Here is a 23,871-nt window from a genome sequence, read left to right as displayed (position 1 = left end):
AGAAGTGAAGCAGTGAAGTGCACAATTGTTTCTCTTCATCATAAACACCTTTAGGATGCTGACCCAAGAAGAGCAACTAGCTACGAGCTGAGGTCGGGAGGATGGCTGATTTGTAACTTTGATACTAGCTACTAAAATTGAGAAGTAAGGGGGAATAAAATCAAAAGAGGTCACAGTTCTGTAACACTGACAGTAACACGCAGGTGATGGGTGCTGTCAACATTATAAACTATATACAAGACAAAGCAGGACTCTTTCTTTTCCCAAAGGATGCAACAGCAACAAAAAACAGGTGTATATAACACAGGTGGCACATTATCGCGGGGATGAGGAAAGGGGGCTTCTCCTGAATGTTACAGGCTTAACTGATGACAGTCCAGAGGACAGTTCATCTGTCTAAATATATATCCTCTCCCCCTTCTTCCTCAAATATTTAGCGAAGACCAGGCCAGTAGCAATGTCTGATGCAATTGTGGTGCTAAGAAGATGTTAATAAATGCAAAGTTTTCCCTGAAAGGGAGCACCTTACTCCAGGAATAGATGACGGTGGGTGAGGGTTCAAGGAGTGACATGACTAGTGCCAACCTCTGCTGCATCTTCTTATGGGCAGTGGTAGCTCATCTGGCAGTCAGTTGGGTAGGGTGTCAAGCCCAAGGGACGCCGCATGCTGCTTTGCCCGGAGCCTTAGGTTCTCAATACTCGTCGTTTTACTGTTTAGGCTTGGAAGGGAGCTGGAGGCCTGCAGGATGGGTGAGGACCAGACCTGCTGAGCGTGGGAGAGCGACTGGTAATACGACTGACAGTGCAGAGAGCTCAGTGGCGCCATGTTGACGTTCATACCCAAGTAGGGCATGGCAGATGGTGTCCCCATTTCGAAGGAGGAATAATGGACCAAGTTGTTGGTGGCTGCCATGTGCTGGCGGAATTGCTCCTGCAGGCGGAAGAGGCTCAGGGGCGAGGAGGAGTAGGAGTGAGTCTGAGCCAGGCCACTGCTGGATGAAGGTGTCACAGTTGCGCTGATAGGGGACTCTGTAGCAGGAGACAGAGGGGATGGGGTTATTTCTACAGGCTGGATGCAGGTGCTGATCTGCACCCCAGTAGGGTTCAGACTGCAGCGTGGGCTTCTCTCTTGCATCAGGAGGGCAAACAAGAGGGGTTGTGTTAGCTCAGGAGAGCTAAACACATGCTTGTTCCATACTTAGCATCTTACAGCATAGAAATGGGGCTGACTTCTTTCCTATGGCTTTCCTGATGCTGCTGGGCACTGTCCTCCCCAAGCTCTAACCTCAGCAGGTCTTTCCTCTTTCTGTGCTCCTTCTACAATAGACATCAGGCCCTCTGTGAGTCCCATTTAGTGCTGGGGTCAAGAAGACAGGTCTGTGCAGCCTAGCTGTAAGCACCCATGCCATAGGGAATAAGGAACGATACCCAACCACCAGCATCCCCCTTGGAAACGCCAGGTCCTGACACCAACCCCCATCAAGGTGCTGCTCCTCACCTGCTTTTGGGCTTGCTCTCTTGCAGTTCAAAGCCTTGCTGTCCACACCAGGGCTCTTGTCCACTTTAGCCTCATCCAAGGTGCTCTTAAACTCCTCTTCTCTGTCAGTCTGATCCTCGGGTGCTGACTCGCTGGCCGACTGCTCCGACAGGGTTAGGTTGATGTCTGCGCCTACCTCGCTTGGGAGGCTCTGTGACTTCTCGGTGTCCGGGGTGGTGGCCTGGGTCTCCAGCATGGGTGGCTCTGTCTTTCCCTCACTGTGGCTCCCTTCACAGTCCTTCTGCTTCTGCAGCTGCTCCTTCTGCAGGCTACGCTGCTTCTTTCGGAATTTGGCTCTTCGGTTCTTGAACCAAACCTTCAATGCCACAAACAGCAAGGGGGAAAACTGGTGAGAATCCTGCTTAGTGCCAAATTCAGCATCATTCAGCCTGGGAGTTTCAGGGGAACCCCAAGTAATGAGGTACTGCAAGCCCACTGTGCCCAAATGTCGTTCCACTTTATTGGATCTTAGAGCTCTACCTGTTTTCAGTGCTTCTGTAAATAGCACAACAAATATAGTTTTTAAAATATCTAGCCTTTATGTTGATTCTTTAAGCCACTCCACTGGTGGTATTCTTTGGTTTGGTTTTGGTTTTTTTTCTAAATTGGTTAGGCAGTTGTGTCCAACCAGAACGTCTTATAGCTGAGTCTGATGACATTACATTGGCTTACAGTACAGTGCTCTGTTTCTAAAACAACTTGGTTCTAAGTGTATCAAAAACATGGTGGCAACACTCAAAATAAGTCATTACAGGCATAAGCTGTTATATGGGAACTGAATTTAGGGAAGGATAAGAGAATCCATATTTTTTAAACCTAAATCCATAGATATGTATTGGAAAAAAATTATTTGCAAATCTAGTTAGTGTTTGATTGGTCACATGAGGAAACAAAAATTTTGAAGATCAAAATATCTTGACATTTCTATAAAACAACTATTTTTTTCTACTACTTATCCACTTCACACTAAAGAACTTGATATTTAGTCTTTTAAATCCCAGCAATGCAAGCACCTCCCAATCAGCAGGTTATGAAGCATGCTGCGCTAGTTGAAACTTAAAAAAACCCAAACCCAAACCTTGGACTGAGATGTTACAAATATTGACACTGGTGGAAAAGAGCAGCTGGAATTACTTGGGTTTCTGCTCTTCTAAGAAAGCCAGAAAAGCCTTGCAAATAAATAAATAAGTAGACTTCTGTTGATGTTTCTAAAATTTCCCCCAAAGAAATGTGAAAGAACAAATGAAAACCAGTGTAGACTTCAGACAATCTTAAATTTAAAAAATGTGTGTGTGGATTAAGAATTTCTTTAGCAGATGTGTGACTTCAGATGATTTTATTCCCCCACCCCTGCCTTTGACAACTTTACTGACCCAAAATCTTTGGTTACACTGGAAGAATCTTGAAAGGTCAAGAGAGCTGTCAACCTTCTGGGAACCCCACTATATTCTTTTAAACATCCCTGCCCACAAACCCACAAAATATCTGTACCTGGACTCTGGCTTCAGGTAGGTTTGTGCACATAGCCAGCCGCTCTCTCATCACCACATCTGGGTAGTGAGTCTTCTGGAAGGTCTTCTCCAGCGCTTCCAGCTGTTGGGCGGTGAAGGCCGTGCGACTTCGCCTTTGTTTGCGGTGCTGGGATCCATAACGTGCCTCCAAAATAATGTCTTGAAATGTACAGCCGTTGGAAGACAAGAAAAGTGGCCAATTTAATTATTGGAATTTGTATGCTGACAGTTGAATAAAGCACTTGCTAACACCAGATGAACATATAAAACATTTTTTTCACAGCTCTAGATCTAAGAAAACACCACAAAAGCATTTTGCTGGTTAACTGAAGTGTCCAGTTTCTTATGGACCTCAGAGTAGAAAGCCTGTTCTGGAGAGGGAACCTCTTTCTCTGACAGCTGTGGAAACCGCTGAGACTCCAGTGCCAAATGTGTTTGAAATAAGGCAGTCTGCTCCAACATCAGTGGGGCGGGACATGCAGATGCCCAAACCCCACTGTGGCATAAGCCTCTTTCATTAAGAAACACAATTAAAAACAAGGTGGGAAGATTCACTGTTGTAATCAGGAGAAGGGCCCAACATTATGTGTCACGTTTTCCTTGAAGCCAAGGGCAGAGCTCTGGAAGGCTTTAAAGCTTCCACTGCACTGCACTGACTGGATGGAAGAGTCCATGCAGCTCAAACACAGCTGCCTCTAGCCCATTTTGCTGGCTGCAGCTGCATGAGAAGACATGCATCTTCTCAGAAACCAGGCTGAGCTGGCTTTTCTTTAGCATCTCGTATGTAGCTCACTGTAGTCTTCAAGGCATGATACTGGAGAGCTGGTTTGGGCTCTGGTTCAGGAAAGCACTTAACCTCATGTGCTTATGTGTGTTTCGCTTGAAAGCACGTGCTTTACTGAGCGTGGACGCTCTCCAGCATGTGGGGTGGAAACGCCAGCCAGGACCAAGTCCAGCCCCACTGATTACAAGCCCAGAGCTCATGTGCTGAGCTCTTCTCAGTAGAGGAGCTACGCACAAGGTCTGATTTTGCAAACTGTGCTTGCAAAATTGAAGGCAGAGAAGAAATTCAGACTGGGGAAAATCTGAGACCAAGAGTAAAGGGCTTATTATTTTACCAGAGGCGTTATTATTGCACAACAGTTAGTGGAAGCAGAAAGATCTTAAATCAATGAAAATAAGTTACTTTACAATGAAAAAACATACCCTTTATTATGCAAGTTGGGACATGCTGTGCTACAGCGTTGGAATGAAATATTCTGGCGAGAGGTTTGCTCTCAAAGAGGAAATGCAGAAAGAGCAGTGTCTGGTATCATTTTTAATTCAGTTAAGAATGTGACTTCCAGTAGAAGGGAGACATGAACACACTAGAAAACAATCTAACAGAGAAAAGTCAGTATTATCGGCACGCGGAGCCAGATGAAGGCTCTTGCTGCTGTTTATTTGTGATTTTGTCACGAGCATCGTGGCATGAATCTAAACAACAAAAAAAATCTGCTGTCAGGCCAGCCCCAGAACCACACAGCCAGGTTCCAAAGAAGTTGGCTAACGAGCGTAGCAAATCAGCTTTGCACTGCTCAAACATTCCTCTTCCAAACTTCCAGCTGTTTCATTCTAGGTCAGCATTTTCAGTGCCTTTCTGGGCGATTGCCAAAGCCGCATGGTTTTGGCAACCTGGAAAAGACGTGATCAGGCTAAAGGTCTTTGGCCAAATACAATATAGTGTTGGTTGCATACAAGAGGCTTTTGTGTTTGAGGTATCAGAGCTCCTCGGGGAGTTAAAACAATGGTAAAGGATGCTGCTTTGGAGGCAAAGAGACTGTCCTTGATGCATCCAGACACAGCTCACAGTGCAGCCAGGCAAGGAGAAGGGATGTACCAGTACAAGAAATTGAAGGTATCCCAAAACATTTTACAAAGCTAACATTTGTGTTTCAAGTACAAGAAATCAGGAGAAAGGACACTGGTTAAACACCCTACCTGCAGGCTGGAATACTTCTGAATTTGTAGAGTGGAGGTTAGATCTACCAGCTCCCTGGAGGCGGCAGCTCATGCATTAAGTTTGGCCACTCCAACGAGAGCCAACCAGCAATTATTTTAATGTTTTAACTATGTTTTCAGGCTTTGTGCAAGAAGGAGAATATAAATTGCAGGTGAGGCTTTGCAGTTACAATCAGAAACCTCTGTTTTCTGACTTAAGGTCATTTGCTTTTGTGCTGCTTTATTCTAGCTGTCCCTGGAAGCCAAATGAGATCTATAACCTGCACTGAAAGATATTCAGAAGTAACAGAATGTGAAGTGACTGCAAAGGAACTAGCTCATAGGTATAACGCCTACCCCACCAAAGATAAGCAGACAAGGGGACCGTGGGATTTAATTTGGAAAGTCTTCCAGGGGGGTTATTAATTTTAAAGATAAGAGGTCAGAAACCTAATTGAATCTCCCAGTCAAGAATATAAGAATAGGGGGTTTATTCCTTTTTTTTTTTTTAATCTCCCTCTGCTTTTACCCTAGTCAGAGTCAAAGACATTAAGCTCTCCATACTCTACTATAAAAGATACAGGTAATCACAAAAATCTTTCAAGAGATCCTTGCATCTAGGAATGGGGCACCTTGAGACCCAAGGCCCACAAGGCACATTGCAGAGTTCAGGACCATCTGCACCCATCTGATCACCTACACGCTGAAAGAGTGAGGGAAGGAGGGGATGGATGACCAAGACAAAGAAAGTGCCCACCTGACATCACTCTGCAGCCCAGCAATAGAGCCAGGATTAGAGTCCAGGTCTCCTTGATCTTACTCTGGTTCTTTTTTGATGAGGACAGTGACTCACAGCTCTGCCCTATGGCCCCCCAGAGATCCCACAGGCCACAGTGAGTGGTCTGAGGAACAGGTCACTACCAGCAGCTGGGTAAGGGAACATTGCTGGCGTGAAGATGTGAGAGTCAGCTGTGGTTCACTGATCCAAACAATCTGAGACCTTTACCACCATGCCTTTGTGGACACCACCTAGGAGGACCATCCTGAAACTTCTGCATCCTTATTTTGGCTTAAGCCCATGTGTCTTAAATTTATTTCACTAAAGTTGTCTGGGTAGAGAATTTTTTCCACCTACTCTAGGCTGGAAGGAGTCACACTACACTTTTTTTCCTTTAATATCAGACAACTAGAAAGCTATCTTAAAACAGATGTGTAACTTTCAGACAGTCAAGGAAAATTTTTCCATTCTGGAAGGTCTCTAGAATCACATCTACAGTAACTTTTTGCTTTGGCTTCAGTATACTGGTTGTTAGGTCTGCTCTACCACACTCTATCCAAGCCCTGACCAAAATGGTGATGTTACAGCTGTCGACCATTTGCATTTCAGTAGAGTGAAATGATTTTAGCCAGATCTGGGTGTTTTGTGGTAGGCTGATATGTAGACCAGATATATTTGTTCTACCATACCAAATATTCTCAGGTGTCCATCAATTATTTTTGAACAATTCCCTCTACCGAATCATAAAATACTATCCGGACTTTGCATTTCCATCTAATGACAGTACTGATGTAGTGCTATTACACTCATGGCTGAACACACTGAAACAGATCAGATGCTTTGGAGCAGCGGCTCCTGTCCCACTGTCCCACCATCAACAGTGCTGTGTAAAGAACACTCCTTGGGTAAAGTCACATATGACTTTCTTTGAGTCTAAAAAAGGTCTTTTATGGAGGGCAAAATACAAAAACAGCAGAGGGAGCCAGCAGGACCTGCAAGAAAACACCACTCAAGCCAAAGTCTAGGATCCCCAGGAGGAAATAGGTCAAGGTGAGACCCAAAGGAGATCCAAATGAAGATTGTTTTCCAAAGAGAAAGAGTATTTGGTAGGACAAGAAATGGAAAATAGTTGCAAGAAGGGACAACATGGAGGAACAAGCTATGACCTGGTGTGGCAGGAGATGGCTGTTAGAGGATGCAAGTCCTGGGCCCCTCGGTGGGGGAATCCAGTTCATATTCATCGTGCTGTTAGTTACTAAAAGGAAAGTTAAATTTTCTGCTATTTTTTGGTCACTTGTTAAAACATATTTGAGTGTCTTTTTAATTGTCTTTTTTCAATCCCATATAGTAGGGCTGCTTCCCTTCTCACCCCTGGGCTCCCCAGCCATCGGAGGCCAGTCTGCAGCAAGGTGCAGTGGTTCACTGGCAGCAAACACTGGAGGACACATGTCTCCTGCAGGGCTTGGCCACATGGCCAGTATTCAGGAGCACACCATGCCAGTTGGCTATGTCACACTCCACCTCCCGAAGAAGAGTTTCACTCAGTGCAAGAAACAAGAGGGTTTTTTCCCAGGGAAGAACAAAAGCCATGAGTTGTTCTTACCAGCCAGTCTCTCTGCCAGGGTGAGGGCATGCACCGAGGGCCTGTAGTCAGGGGCGTGCTGGGCTTGCTGAGCTGCCTGCTGATGGAGGTTGTACATGGCGCTCAGTGAATTCATGGCATGGAGGGAGTAACCGTTCACTCCATAGTGCTGCATGGTGACATAAACCTGAAAAACAGCAGCCAGAGGAGAAAGAAGCTTAGAAATGTGCTATTCCAGCATTCTGGTGTCTCAGCAGAGCTTTGGAAATGTTGAGCTCAAACTTAAACTGCTGCATGCAAGGCTCACTTCCAACCCTGCTACTCCAACAAGTTCTGGGACAGGAATCAAAATACCTCCTGTAGACCTAAAGCACCAGCAACACCAGTCTGACTTCCAAGCTTAGAGACCAGCATCTGATTATATTTCACTCATCATATACTGAACAAAAGATGGGAAAGGATTTTTTTTACATACCATAATAAAATTTATCATATTATTCTGACTTTTAATGAACTGACATAGCTCTATCCCAGGACTAGCTGGGATTTTGTCCCTATCATTGGTTGTTCTGTAATCGCGTTGCTATAATGTCAAATAATCTTTCTTATCTGAACCCACTCATGAATAATTTGCTTCCATTAATTTTTCTTAAGGTTCTTCTTAACAAAACATGAATGATACAGGAAAAAAAGAAAAAAAAAAAAAAAAAGCATGTGGTGAAAGAGAAAATAAATCTGCAGTGTAATAGGACCAAAACCATTATGGCTAAAGAGGGAATTAAGGTTTGCAATAAATACTGACATTTCATAGATCAATAGCAAGGAAATTATTTTTAAAAACTAATGGCTTTTTTTCTACTGTGGTCTCTGCATGAAACTTCAAGATGTTTTTCCTTACAGACCATCTGTAAAACTGAGCTAATATTGATCACAAAAGCTGAGCGATGCTTCATTCATCCCTGTTATAAATGACTGAAGGCCTCCAGGATGCTGTTTCTGTAGCTTGTAAGACATCAGAAAGGAAGTCATGAAACATTTGCCACAAAAGAAAATTTTTAAAGCATTGTTTACATCAGCAAGTCATCATCTGGCAAGTCAGTGCAATGAATGAACATTCAGAGAAAGAGGTCCAGATGGACTAACTTAAGGAAAGCAGGTTTTCTAGGCAATCTCTCAGAAAACAGTTTGATCACTGAAGGGAGGTGGTTCAACTACCATAATTTTAGGAGAAATCTGATGCACTGAACAGCAAAAATTTGGATGAACAATTATCTGCTGTTTTTTCTGTACAGAGGAAAGACCTTCATTTTTGCCTGTAGAGGATTTATACCATAGAGGACAGACTCTCATTGAAATGAGAGAATGGAAATGAGTTGGTCTCACTACCTCTCCTTCTCTGAATTCCCATTCTCTCCCAAACCACCTTGATATAGGAGACATAAACATGGAGTGACCTTGTTTGGCATCCAGAGACCAAGCTGTAGTTCCTGGGAAAAGCAGCTGAATTTTGTACTACAGGGTGTGGCAATGACCTGAGGCATCTTGTGGCTTCACTCTTGCAAGCATCCCTCCATCATAGTACCCAGGAGTGGAGGAGGGAAGCCATGAAGTTGGAGTTTTTTCAAGCACTCTGAGAGCTCTGGGAAGGTTCTTGTTGCTCTGGGATGGTGTTTTTGATGGAGGGGTTTTGTCACGAGTGTGAGTGCTGCCTTTGGGATTGCCTTCCCAAAGAGGCTGCAGTAATTATAAACCAATAGCCTGGAAATCTAGTACTCAGCCTCATTCCTGATTCTCCAAGTCCCTTCTGCTCGGCCACCACATCATTTCACTAACAAGAGTGCTGGTGGGGGGAGACATCCAGGTATGGTTACACCATGAAGATCTGATACACACCTGATGCCACCTTCATCTGCTTTGTGTCTCCCTGTTCACCCACTCTGGATTCACTCCCCAGTTCTTTAGTTTTAGACTCAAAAAAAAAAGATCAGTGGCTATCCAGCACCTACACAGAATCATAGAATATCTCAAGTTAGAAGGGACCCACATGCCACCCTGCTCTGTGTAATGCCAGCCACATCCTTATGGCCCACAGAGAATGATACTGGTCACATTCTTTCCTATCACATCCTACATAAGAGTATAAGAAAAAAAAAACCCCAGCCTACCTCCTACTTCAAAGTACAGACAGACAATTTTTATATGAATAGCTGATTTATGGAAAAATACATATAAAGGTGCCTGAGACATATTTTGCAGCTAATTCTGGAAAGCAGGGGAAAATCAGATCTGCTTTGTTTTATGGTACTCAGGCAATTACTTTTGAATTCATCTTCAAAATGTTTTATTTCAAAATTTACCCTAGGTTTTATAAAGCAAAGATAAACCCAAACCAAAATAATAACCTTCATCTATTAGGTTGGTTTTATTCATTCTAACAGGAGAGAAAGCCAATGCTATTCTCGGCTGAACCACTGTTAAAATGGGTATTTTTGGTTCAGATGCTGACCTAAACACAAGAATGCCATAGCTCTGCTCTAATTGAGCTTAAGGAAGATCTAAGCAATGCCAAAATTGTTTGCTGGTTCTCTGATCAAGGTGAGGGACTTCACATGCCAGCAGATTTTTGGCATTTGTATTTTCCCCACTATGGGTTCACAGCGAAATGGCAGCAGGGATGTGGCTTTTCCAGACTGCACAGCTTTGCTGCTGCTGGCACATGCTAAGGGACAGGAGCACATCCCAGTGACATGTGCCACTGATGTGACTACAGAAGACATCTCCCACCACCTGGGAAAGACCTGCAGGTCCCTGACCCAGACACTACCCTGGACGGTTCCAACAGCATCTGTGGCGCAGCCTCACCCCATCCTTGGCTTGTTTCTGAAGAGCATCATCCCACCCCAGCCTGCGGCAGAGCAGCACCCAGCATATGCACCAGGCTGGCTCCACAGGCAGCAGTGCTCAGCTGGTCCCATCGTCAGCGAGACTGCTGCAGCCTGCCAGAGAGTCATTATTGTTTCACTTTCACAGTCCAAAAGGGGGACTGGCTTTTCTGGCCAACACAGGCAGCAAAACAGAGGTTTGCAACTTCATTTTGCCTTCTCCCTTCCCACTCCCTAAACTTGTGAACCAGCTGGCAGGTTCCACCAGCTTTGGCCAGCACGGTGGAGGTCTCAAAGCCTATTAAGCTCCTGCGTGTTTCGTGTAAACCATTTGAGGACACAGAACCTATTAACTGCCCTGGGCTGCTGCCAGACCTCTGTCCGTAATAGACGCTGGAGAATCCACACCGGGGCTCAGCCTTGCCAAGAGATACGTGGGAGGCCAAATGTCTTTGACTCCCAAGTCACAGAAATGCCTGTTTCTTTTTTAATCCCTCTTGCAGGACATTGGTTGTGTACCAAGCTGGCACATTAGGAAAAAATGAAAAAGGGGGGGGGGGATTTTCCCATACTATAGAGTCTTCTGAGGACACTGCCAATGATGTTGTGTCTGCAGCCCAGTGTTTCCACTGAAACACTTGCTCCAGGAAGATTTCAGTTTATTTGATTGTTAAAAGATGCTTTTTGTGTGTATATGTGTGTCTGAACAAACTCTTCTGGGTGGCCTAGAAGAAAGTGCATCAAATAAAAAATAAAATAAAAGGCAGGGGACTTAATAATGAAGGACTCAGGACAGGAGTCAACACCCATTGCAGTTTTAGTGATACCTGTCTAGTGTGCTGTGGTGCAGATGGCAGAGAGAACTTCCTACTCACTCGTGCAGCAAATGTGTCATCCCAGATTCGGTATAAAAAATGAGGGAATTTACTGAGCGAGACTGTTCAGCCTAATAAGCAAAGTTAACTGAGACCACAAACAGCTCCTGTTTAACTGTCAGCTCTGAGCACACTTCAACCCCAATAAATTAAATATTTAAAAGACATCATGCAGCAATTTTTTTTAATGGAGAAAGCCATTCATCAAACTACTGCTGTGTTTCACAAGCTGTCGAATAGTGCTTACACTGGTTAAAATAATCTTTATATTTCATTAAGCAACCAAATAAGCTGATCCCTTCCCACTGGCTGTATAGATGGTTTTAATTTTCAAAATCTGCAAATGCATCTTTTATGTCTCTGGGTGGCTGGAGGGCCTCAGGAACAGCCACAGCCGGGAGAAAGATGAGAGCAAAGTTTGAGCTCCCGCTTTGTGGAAGGGTACAGGCTTGAGCAGTCGTCGATACAGCTGGGAGAGTAACATAGGGTCCATCCTGAAAGAAAGGGGAGGCCTCACCCTGATTTTGTTCATCAGAGATCATTAAACAGTTGAGCAGTGCAGAAAGGAGATGGGAGCTGAGGAATGATGCAGGAAAACAATAGGTGAGAAGAAAATCTCTCCACGGGGTGAGGCTAGCCTGCATTTGCCCCCATCTAGAGCCTGTGGGCTGATTCTGCAGCGTTTGCTCAGCACAGGGGGATGGAAGCCTCCATGCAGTGCCTGGGCTGTGGTTTCCTTCTGCATGGCCCCTCAGGGCCACGTTGGTGACTCTCCCATCTCCTTCAACAAGAGACTTGCTCCCTCCCAGCTACCCACATTTCACAGCACTAGGCTGTGAGGTCTCCATGCCATTCCCTGTGCCAGACCCTGCTGGGGTTCCTGCTCCTTTTGCCTTTGAAATCCTGACATTATTACCTCAGTCCCCAAAACTCTCCTGCGGATTTTATCTCTTGTTTCAGTTTTCACCATGGAAGTTGCATGGGTGCTGTACCCATTTTTCTTCCCAAGCCTGCAAACCCCTCAGGCTGCCGGGGGCTGTGTCCTGCCAGGATCCAGCCTCACAGAAGGGACCAGAGGTTCCCCTTAGCCATCAGCAGATAAAGCTATGAGAACTCCAGTTTTCTCCATCCTCTGCATTACTTAGAGGCCAGGTGACGTAGGTCTCTGCCCATCCCAGACTAATGCAGCGAGCAGACCACTCCTTATTCAGCTGCTGCTGTTCAATCTGACTCAAAACGATTTGCACTTTTACGCCCTGTGAATGGGAACCCTGTCACCCTGGAGCACAGCTGCACTGCTCCAGCTGCAACATGGCTTACATCCGCCCCTTCCCAACATTGGCCTCAAAAACCTCAGGTTCCCATAAAGTCATATCACACGTGCGTGAGTGGTGTAATTTATTGTACACCACTTCACAGTGTAGCATATAGGAGAAATTTGGCCCTAGGCTTCAATATTTTCAGCTCTGGCTTCTCAACTTTTGTGAAAGGCTTTAAGCTTTCCAATTTAAATGTTAACTAATTTTTGTATCCAGGCACATAATTCTGTCCTGAGACAAAATGCAAAGAGGGGAGAATCATACATTTCCTCACCAGGTGAAAACTCTGGTTCCTAGCAGCTTGTGTTTGTGTATGTGTGGAACCGAAACAGATCTGGGAACAATAAAATATCTTTTAAAAATAGAGATATTTCTCATTTTTAAAGAGAATTTTTCTTTTCTCGAGTTTTCTGAAATGTCCCTTGTAACAAAACATTTATATTTTCTCTCCTATGAGGGGGAAAAAAACCAAACCGAAACAAAACCAGAAAACCCACCCTAGAGCTGTATTAACTGCACCCAGGAATTTGAGACCAAGGACACTTTCTGCTTTCTCCTCTCCTCATTGCACTCCCTCCATGAAAACATCATCAGTCTGTACCTGGCTTCACCTGCCAGACACACACACAAAGCCTTTAACAAAAACACAGAACTGACAAAACTCATTAGGGGAGAAATGTATTGATCCCTACAGCCTGCAAACTCAAATGTCACTTGTGCTGGCCACAGAGCTCGTGTCAGCACTGGAGAGCTTGTCCCCATGCTGAGCTGTTCTGAATAAGGACATTACTACAGCTCCCTGTGCCAACACTGCTCTGTAGGAAAGGAATTTTAAACCAAGACAGTTGTTTTGCTCAAGTGCATAATTCCGGACTAACACACTCTCTTTCCTCTCCAGTTCTAAACTGAGTCAAAATGGATGAATTTTCTACAGTAGCTTATTCTGGCCAGTTTTTCCCAGGTTGAAGTAAAAAACTGCCTAGGACAAGACATTTGCCCTTCTCAAGCAAACCTCATTGGGTGAGATGAGTTTGAGGCTATATGTAGGATTTGATACTTAGCAGGGACCTTGGGACATTTTCTCTTTTCCGTTCTGTTGTTCCCTCCAAATACTGAATCATCCCAAAGTCAAAAAAGTACTAAGTTCTTTGACCTGCATGAAAAATGGGGTAATAACCTATAAGTTAAAAAGACTAATTTTCTTCCTTAGAGAAGTCAAGAAGAGGATACCGAATCCTGCTTTTGACTGGTGGACACCATGGGGTGTTACATTCATTAAATCTGTCCAGAAATTGGGAGGGTTGGTGATGGTGGGGGGATGTATGAGGCCTTCTTTATGTGGGAAATAAGCTGTACTAAAAATATTACATCTGGACTTTGGTAACTCATTGGTAGAAGTGAATTTCAACACCATATGCCAGAGATGCATTTGAAGTTTGGAAGAGCTGGCACGGCCTCTGATCTGCGCCCTGATGCAAGACACAGCTTGAACATGGGAAAAGCATCGGGAAAAAAAAATTGTGAAAGAAAAGCCTGGTGCTCTTGTCTACTGTTTGGGGTCCTGTAGGTGATAGAAAAAATATAGGAGCAGCCCTGTCAGGTAAAAATAAAAGTTGTGGTCCTCCAGCCCAAGTACTTGCCCAGGCAGTACAAATTGCTGCTCATGATTATGCAAAGCACCAGAACCCGTTGTTCATTACTAACAGGGAATAACAGCAAATGGTTTGTGCTAGCAATGTTCCCCTTATTACTGCTGGCAATAAACATTATCGAAAATAAAATCACAACAAAATATTCCCCCCCCTTCCTGGAGCTGTTCTGCTTTATGATTTTATGCTTTGAGTCCTTATTCAGAAACACTTTAAATCAGCGAGATAAATAATGAATCTCTGACTCTGCTTATCTGACAGTCTAGGAAAATAGGCTCACTCTATATACAGACATCAGTTTTATATGTATTTGGTACTAAATGAATTACATACCTGGGGGGTTCTGAATAAGTGATCCTTGCAAGAGGTTTTCTTCAATCTTTTTTTTTTTTTTATATCCCTAAATCTTTGAGATACATAAAAGTCCAAAATCACATAAGATAATAACCAGCATGTTATAAATCAGTTTTGTTCCTCACGTGAGATCACTGAATGTCTAAAGAAACAATCTCACCTTTGTAGTGGATGAAATATAAATAATTTGAAATACTGCAACACATCATATTTTCTCATTCAAACGTCAAAGTCCGAGAGCAACATGCACCATAAAAACGGGCTTCCAAAGGACTTTTCTTATAGCTGAAATAAAGGAATTGAGAACAGCTCCCCCAAAAAATCAAGATTCCCCATTTCCAATCTTCCTGTAATATTTTTACACCTGTGTAAATGCCTGGATTTAAATGCAGTTAATTTCTTACTGCAGAGTGAGATCTTAATTAGAACTCACCTGGTTGAACAAGTCGCAACCCACTGAAAGCAAAACCCGACTGATTACACCAATTCTTGCAGCTCATGTTCAGCTACTACAACTGACCTTGGTATAAATTAAAAAGATCTTTTTCTTAAAACCAGGAGGTTTGCTAGCAGCTGAAATTTGTAAATACTTCCAGTTAGTGACTGTGTCACAGTCTTTGGCTAGACCTTGTCAAATAATTGCCTCTGTTGGGGCTGTGTTGCTAAAGAACACAGCAACCTTATTCGTAATGCTCATTTATTTGTAACAGAAGACTAACAAGATACGAGAGGGTTTGTGAGTTTTATAAAAAAACCCTCAGAGCATCCTGTTGAGATGGGGAAGTTTTATTGTAGGGCTCTACAAACTCAGACACAAGGTTATGAGTGGCTGAGATAACATGCCCTGGCTGACAGAGGTAACGTAGATCAGTTGCTGTGATTTTTATTTAAGGCTTTTGTGAAATCATAATTTCTTCCTCACTTAAAGCCCCAGATAACAGAACCAAGTGATTGATCAGACGGTTCCTGGCAAAAGACTTTCCAGTGCCTCTGTTTGCAGAGGCATGCTTCAAAGGGCAAGCTCACAGAGTCAGAAATAAAATAAAGACACCCTCAGCATCTTTGCTTTTGAGACACTTTTAAGGCTTGGAACCCAATGACTGGCAGTGTAGAGCCAGGACTGGGATCACTAAACATCGGTGTGGTGCTAAATCTCTTGCTTGCCATAATTTACACATAACAATCCATGCTTACAGATCAAATCTGTATAATGACACCTCCCTTCTCCCCTTCCGAGCAGCGCTCAATCCTCGTAAAAGCCCTTGTAATCTATACTGAAGCAGAAACATTTTTCTGGGTAAATAAGAAAAGCTGTTAATATGAACATCACTTTGGCTCTGTTTCCAGGCTCTCATTCTGCTTTCAGCTTGGTCAACAGGAAGAAAAAAAAAAAAAAAATCATGCATTTTAGATTTCTTATGATTAATAGTGCAACAGAAACCAAACCCTGCAGCCGAGACCGACCCCGAGGAGTTTGAGTACCTACAGTCCAGCTCTGCTAGCGCTGCTGCCACACACTCTGTGATTGTGGAGGTGAAACACAGCAGCATCCCACTGCAGCGTACCTGTGCCGCCCGTCTGTTCCCACGTCTTGAGACCTGATGGCATCTCTGCCTCCGGTCTGAGCCTGACTTCAGGACTCGGAGTCTGCTGTGCCATCAAACTACTGAATTCACAAACAGCTTAAACTGTTTAACTTCAATGTTTATATGCAAAAAAAAACCCCAACCCAAAGTAATTGCCCCCTCACCCTTTCCGAAACAAGCGTGTTTCTGGCTTAGCTGTATTTCCATGTGGTTTGTCTGGCTCAGCCCTTCCTCTCACTTTTGCAAAAATGGCTTTGCTTGGGAAGCGTCATTTTGTTTGCCTTAGCGCTGGTAAAGGGAATTTTTCAAACTGGACTGTGGAAGAGATTCAGATTTCCCAAACTCTGCCCTTCTTCGGGGGTGCTGGCAGCAAAAGAGGCAGCTCACTACTTGCTCTCTGCTCCCAAAACAGTTTTGCCTGCAGCGTATTTGACTGCAGATCACTTGCATGATCAAACCGACTGGCTCAAAGGCAGCTCCTTGGGGCTGCTGGGGGGGGGGATTCAGGAATCTCCACTGTCCCTGGGACGTGAAGTAATTATCCTGGAGGATTTTACCCATGATATGGTCTTGTTAACAAGACAAGGATCTACTGTTCTGTGTCAAAATATGTTTTTAAGCCTGCAACATTTAGTGACCAGGACCTCTGCCTGTCCTGAGCACCACAACTACTCTGCTGATCCTACAAGTCTAGCCCTGAGCACTAACAAGAGAGATCAGTCGCTGCAAGAAGCACTGGCAGAAGACAGCCCTGACAGATAAGCTTCGTGAAGATTTGCTGAGGCAGTTAAAGACATTTCCCGTTCCTCTCCTGCTGCTCTCAGGTGCCGCCAGCCTAGTAGTCGGGCTGGCAGAAGGAAAATGCATGCTTGCTCCAGGTGTTCCCAGTGGGATGCCTCAGCCAAGACACTGGGCTCCGAGGGCAGTGACTGGGATGAGGCATGGAGGGAGGGTAATTTCTCTGTCCACCATCACTATTCATCAAGTAAATGTAAGTTGGAGGCATAAATTCTGGGTGTTAAGCTGAGAGCAGTTAGATACACACATGAGGAGGAGAGAGCAATGAGACTTTGAGAAATGCAGTGGCTTGTGCCGCATTGTTGGAGTTGTTGGAGTTTGACCCACCTGGCACAAAATGACTTAGCTAGGTGCTCTTTCTGCTGGTTAGCTGAAAAGCTGCAAGGTTGTGACACCAAATGCAATTTTGCTTAAAGCTGATTTTGGAGAGGTCTAAATAAGTGAATTTTGAAGGGAACAGAAGATGAGAGTCTAAACCCAGGTTCTTTCTGAAGCTACAGCTGGACCCTACAGATGATGCTTATAGCACTCAAAATTACAATCACAAAACACATGGTGGCAATTGCTTCTGCTCAGACTAAGATCAGCTATAAGAGAAAATGACAGACAAGTCCTACCTTAGTCAAAAGAAAAATCAGATAAATCCTGAAAGGTGGGTCCAGCAAACTATGTGATTGTGGGGCATTTTTAATACCTTAAAAGAGTAAGACAGAAGTTTGAGTTTTCCTTCTGTACAAGTGATAACATTAATTTTCTACCTACCATTAAAAAAGCTGTTTGAGTTCAATGGCTTTTACAAGGGGACAGAGAAGACTTGTGCCAGGGCCAACAACTGAAAGCAGAGACACCAGGGGCTGGGGAGCACTGTGGGTGCATGTAATGCTTCCTTTCCCTTAAGCATTTGGATCCATACACCGAATTAAGCACAGTTGCCAAGATAAGCAATATATTTTGGGCACCAGCAGGTGATCTGTGCTTTAAAGAGCTGCCCACTGCAAAGCATGCTGAGCAGCTAAATATCCACTGGGTTTTGCCGGGAGATGTGCAGTCCTTCAGCAGAAGCATGTTTACCCAGCTTGGGCTACCACACACCGAGAGCATGCAGAGCTGCTGCTGCCTTGCTCCCCCCCAGCACTCAGTACGGTTGGCGTCAAACCGCTGAAGACATCAGGTTTCTGCAGCTCCCTTGGTAGAAGCATTTTCTACCCCCGAGATCCATCAGCTTGCCTCCTCCAGCCCAACCATTTATCTGGTTTTGGAGGATACTAATGGAGTTCCCAACCATCACCCCCCCTGCACCCCATACTTTAAGTTTTAATATCTGGACAGTTTAAAGCAGCATTTCTCATGTAGGTTTGCTCTAGCCATGCAGAGACTGCAATTGGTCCTAAAACAGTTGTGCCAGCAGCTACCGGGAAGAAATCACATTTGTGTTGTGGCCCACTCACAACTCCTGGCTGTAAACACCCATTTGCCACCCTTTGGAGAACTGCTGGTCTCTCCTGCTCTGAGCCCTGCTCCCTCAGAGCCTCTCATTCCAAGCAGCTGTATCTGCTCCAGACGTGCTTTAGAAATCATAAAGGGCCTGATCCAAAACCTGATGAAGTCAGAAAGGAGAAAAATTAAAGTAATTCAGTTTCAGTAGCTTTTGGACTGGAACAGACTGGCAGAAAAAGACCCTGGGTTTGGCTAACCCCAGTGCACCATGAATTAATTCCTGGATATTTATCTGCATTTCAGAATTCTCCACTATCTTTGCAACAAGAATATTTTGATGGATGTTACCCCCAAGTAGGTTAGCTTGTCAGTAGCTGCATAGGATTGGAAAATTTGGGCTTTATTGAATACACGTTCTTTGGCATTTTCCCTACTTCTATGTTTTTGCCAAATGAAGCACAGTAGCTATAAACATTTCTGTTCGGACATGAGTGGTGGAAATAAGCTCTGAACCTTTTGAAAGGGTTCAGACCTGGCCGAAATTCATCAGTGCCTCAGCAGAAGCATTTCCAACTTGAGCTGAATTTTGGGATGGCACTGAAAAACCACAGAAAGAATAACAGGTGTCTTGGAAAACATGGGCTACTTATAGCTAAAGGGTTTACCCATAGCTTCAGCTGCAAAACCAGCAGGTAGCCACATCAGAAGGGCTTGGTCCTGGACCTCTCTACAGCACCTTTGTTTTGACAGAGCTGGTTGTGACAGAGGGGAGAGAAACTGTTCGCTTTGGCTTCTTTTCATCCGCTTCTCCTCTTTCTCGGCAAAGCATTTTTTGAAAAGGCTAAAGGCATGACACAGGGAACAAAACCCACTGCAGTCACTCCCTCTGAGACTATATTGTGCAAAACTTGCCTGGGCAGCCTGCCCTTCTCTCTGACCTGTGGGAAGCTCCCCTTTTTCTTTGATGCAGGTATCGACCCCGGCAGTAAGGAGAAGCAACATTTGCACCGGCTCTGTGAAACAGAACTGTGTCTTCTGAGACAGCAGTATCATCACCGCAGGAACCTGCTGATTTGTGCAAGTACAAGACACCTGTCCCATGTAAACATCAAGATCTTTTTAAATTAGCAGGGAAAGCTGGAAAGCCAAACTAAACTGGCTGAGCACTGACGGTACGATTTTGGATGTATTTTTGCATTGAGTATGTTGGTGTAATTTAATACAACCTCTCATCAGTCATGGGGTAACTCAGGGTTGAATTCACTCTTACACCTCCTGCCCTTACGGTTCTTAGTTAGGATGGAAAAACTGAACTTAGAAACACAAACTGAAAGCCAAAGGGTTATAGGTCCAAGTCTCTCCGGCTGGGGCAAACGAGAAACTGGGATTGACTTGCATCGACTCACTCATGGGTGAAAAGTGAACACGGAAGGGAAAAACTACAGAGTCAGCGTATCGGTTCTGAAGTGTGGTTAAGAGAAACACAGAGCAGTGAGAAACTGCAGATTCACTCTGTGACCCCCACTGCGTGGGGAATGTGGGTCAGGGAGAGTGTAAAACCTCTCCTCCTCAGGGTGAGCCCGATCCTGCTCTCCCTACGACAGGCAGGGCAGGGGGGCAGCCTCGTCTGCACTGGGGCACCACCTTTGCACCCCCATCGAGGACACGACTCACGCCCTGTGGGTGGGTGAGGAACCCAGCACCCACTGGGGACGTGAGACAAGCAGCTGCTTCGGGTCAGCTGCCCACGGCTTGGAAACTCAGGGGAGGAAAAAAGCAGCAGGGATTGCTTGAAAAGCTGGGGAAGGTGGGGTGCTGGAGGTTACTCCCGCAACCCACCTCGCTGAACCCCGCCTGGCCAGGCTGGGTCCCCCTCCGGCCCCGGGACCCGTCCCCACCGGGCAGATTTCGCTCCGCGTATGCTTTGTGCTCTGTGCAGAGGTGAGAGAGGGAAGAAAAAAAAACCCTCCAGCCCTGCCTTTGGGGAAGCGAGAGGCTACTTCAGACAAAACTGTTATCCATTAACATCCAATTATCACTTGGTCCAAGCCATTAATTATAAATCAGCCTCCTAATTGGGATAATTAGCTCTCTGCTACTTAATGTAGTATGACTGATGCGTTTGGAAAGAAGGTAATCAGTCCATTTGTTTAGCGTTAGGCGAACAAATCCAACTCTCATGGTTTAATTTCAGCCTTCGCCTCCCCCCGCCCGGCCCCCCATCAGCATTAAAAGCTCTTTGCAGCCCCATTAATTGTTTGGGAGTCACGGCGGGGATGGGCACACGCAGCTCCGCGGGGCTTTCGGGAGGGCAGCCCCCGGGCCGGGGGTGAGGCCGGGCCCGCCGCTTGCCTGCCCGGACCCCCCCATCCCCGGGGGGCGCGGGGGATGGCTGGGGGTTTGGGGAGGGGGTTAATTACAGGGGAAGGGTTTGAACCCGAGCGCGACCCACAGGTGCCATCGCTCCGGAGGAAGCGGGGGGCTCCGCATCCCACACCCCCCCCCCCCCCGTCCTCGTCACCGCGGCCGGGCCTCGGGTCTAGAAACCATTTCGGGGAGAGGGTGAAAACTTTCCTTTTTTTTTTTTTTCTCTCCCCTACTTCCCCTGGATGTCTCATTAATGCCGGCTGCTCGGCGAGCCGCCGATAGCTGCGGGACATGATTAGATATTTATTACTGTCATTTACATGGAAAACTTGAGCTAACCAAGTGGAACTGGAGGGGGCCGCCCGGAGGGGACGGGATGGGGCGGAGGGGGGAGATTTTTATCTTTTTCCCCGGCACTGGAAGCCGAGCGGGAACGCGGGACACAGCCAGAGCCCGGCCGGCGGGAGCGGCGGGTTGCGGGGGAATTCCCGCAGACGCTTCCCCCTCCCTGGGGACGGGGGTTTTGGGCCGAACCCTCCCCGTGTTCTAGGCTTTGGTGCCCCTCTGCTCCGCCCGCGTTTCGTTTCGAAAGGGATCGGGCAGCGTTCGGTGAACGCATCCGACCGGGAAATGGGGGCTGTTCCCCCCTGCCCTCCTTTCTGCTGCCGGGCTCACCGAGGAGACCCTCGGGACACCCAGGACTCGGCCCGGGATGCGATGACCCCGGTCCCCCCTCCCAGCAGCCCGAGGTCCCCCCCCGGCAATAAATAAAAAAGCAGCCGGGGAAAGCCGCCGGCCGCGGGGACGGGGGGGGCCCGTGCGGGGCATTCCTCGCCCCTTCTCCCCTCCAGAAAAAAGGGGCAGCCAAGGCAGCTCCCATCTCTCTCGGAGAGCCTTCCCCGAGGGCCTTGCTTTGGGCTAGAAGATTCCGCCCGTGTGTGTGTGTCCCCAAGACAGGACCCCCCTCCCGAGGAGGTCACCCTCGCCCTCTCCTTGCCCCCTGCAAGGGGGACGGGTCCCCAGTGCCCCAAGCAGCCGGTGCCGAGCGGGGACACGGACTTTTTTCCGCTCAAGTGCTGGCTGCGGCAGAGCCCCCCCACCCCCACTTCCCTATCTGTTATCCCATGGCCCGAGGGGCGACTCTGGCGGAGATGTATGAGATCTCTTGCGGTAAAAATATGCATGCTGATCCCCATTTGGTTAGCCCTATAATGGAGGTGTAAATAGGTTTCGACTGCGAAACCCTTAATTTATCAAGCGAGCCTGACAGCGCAGGTCCGGGATTTATATACCTCTTAAAGTGAGAGCGGGGGGGGGCACAGACCGGCCACCCAGCTCTTTGCAGGCGGGTTCCCGTCCGTTTCGCCGCCTAACCTGGCAAAGGAGTGGTGTGGAGGGTGATTTTCCCTAGAAAGGTTTCCTAGCGCTGCCGGAGTCTTGCCCTCCCATGCCGTCCCTTCCGCACTCAACTTCCAGCCGAATCCGAAAAAAACCCCAATCCTAGAGCCGCCCCCTCGGCCATCGCCCGGCCTCCCCCTCGCTCCCGGCCCCGCTCGGGGTGGTTTCTGCCCCCGGCGAGCTCTCACTGGGCTGCGCGGCTTATTAAAACATCATTATGTAAATGGAGGGGAAAGTTCCGCTCTCCCCCTCGGAATCTGGCACTCGGAGGGGTGGATGCGCGTCCCCCACCTTCCCCTCCGCCGGGTTGCACCCCGCTCTTCCCCGCCAGCTGCCTAAACCCACGGCGGAGCGGGCCCACGGTTCGTGTGAGCGAGGCCCCGGGCTGGTAGTAGTTGGGGGTTTCTTTTTTTTTTTTAGGAAGCGTAGTATACTCCAAATAAAGCAAAAAAGAGGAACAGGAGGGGATGGGACTTGCGCTGGAGTCCCGGCCGGGCTTCCCCTCCTCCGCGGTGCGCGCATCCCTGACGGCGGCTCCCCTGCCGGGTGCGGATTCCCCCTCCTCGGAAACAAGCTCTAAACTCCCCTTATTTCCCCCCCCGCGCCCCCAGCCCACCCGGAGCCGCGCTGCCCGGGGGTGTGGGGGGTTTCTTACCTGGGGCGGCGGCGGCGCAGCCTCTCCGCTCGCCGTGGGAGCAGTGACACGCGTGGGAGCGCGGGCGCGGCGCCCCGGCCCGCCCTACTCCATCCGCCCGCGCTGCCTGCGCGCTGCCTCCGCGCCCGGCGGAGCTGCCATCTACCGGGAGGCAGCATTGAAGAAGGATTTTTAAAAGGAGCTTCATAGCGACCCGGGAGTTACCCAGCAAGATTTTCAATGGTCCTCCACCCTGTCAATCAAAACGGGGCCGCTGATACACCCCCCCTCCCCCCCCCCCAACACTTCTTACCAGTCATTTACTCCAAGCCGAGGTGTAAACGCCTAATTAAATCCCTGGGAGCGGATGGGATGCCGGTGGAGGGAGGAGGGCTAGACCTAGAGCCGGGGGGGTGATGGGGTCCGTAAGGCAGAGGGGAGGGAAGCTGTAGCCCCCCCGCCCCCTGTTTAGCACCACGCCGGAGCAGACCCTGAAGTTTCCCTCTTCCCCGATGGCCCCTGTGTGGAGGTGCTGTGGGGGATAATCTCCCAGCGTTAATTACAGAGCTGCCGCGGCCCCCCACCCTCCTCCTGACCCCCTCGCTGTCCCGGCTTAGCCCGCTGCACCCCTCGGCTGCTCTTTACAACGGGGCAGGGGGGGATACGATGACACAGAGAGATAAAATTAGGAATAATGGAAGGAGCCCAGAGGAGCTGGGGGCGGCGGGCCCGCAGCCCGCCCCGTCGGAAACCCCGCTCCGGTAGCCGGGAGCACACGGGCGGCCCTGCCGGGGCGGGGGGGGCCGGGGGCGGCAGCGAGCGAGGAGGGGAGGCCGCGGGCTTCGGCGAAGAAGGAACGACCAGTTAACGCATCCCTCTGCTTTTTAAAAATTCTTTTTTTATACTCTCCCCCGAAATTTTTTTTTTTTTTTCGGGATGTAGAAAGAGGAAAAACAGCTTTTCCTTTCCTTCCCTTTTCTTTTTTAATTTCTCTGCGGGATTTTCGCAGGTACCTTCCCGTCCAGCCGTCGGGCTGGTTATCTGGCAGAGCTCACTAACTGGAGCGGTGGTTGTGTTTGCTTTTCAGCTTTGCCATGCCTTCGCAGCAGAAAGAGCAGTTTAAAGCCTTTAGAGAGATTGCTAATAGATGCCAGCTCCTTGCCTTTAGATTCTCTCCCAGCCCA

The 23,871-nt window shown here is 47.3% G+C and overlaps 1 protein-coding gene across 1 annotated transcript; it reads right to left on the bottom strand.

Annotated features, from left to right (window-relative positions):
• Nucleotides 1–628: 628 nt before the first annotated feature.
• DMBX1 (diencephalon/mesencephalon homeobox 1) lies at nucleotides 629–22,866 on the bottom strand. Its single transcript, XM_074908118.1, is given in 6 exon segments — nucleotides 629–1,029; nucleotides 1,499–1,853; nucleotides 3,029–3,207; nucleotides 7,410–7,575; nucleotides 22,709–22,767; nucleotides 22,770–22,866. Coding segments are annotated over 6 exon segments (1,257 nt in total).
• Nucleotides 22,867–23,871: the final 1,005 nt, after the last annotated feature.

This window comes from Athene noctua, chromosome 5 (genome assembly GCF_965140245.1).
Source record: "Athene noctua chromosome 5, bAthNoc1.hap1.1, whole genome shotgun sequence".
NCBI lineage: Eukaryota > Metazoa > Chordata > Aves > Strigiformes > Strigidae > Athene > Athene noctua.
Note: the sequence above shows the minus strand (reverse complement) of the source record. Positions and strands in the feature narration are given on the sequence as shown.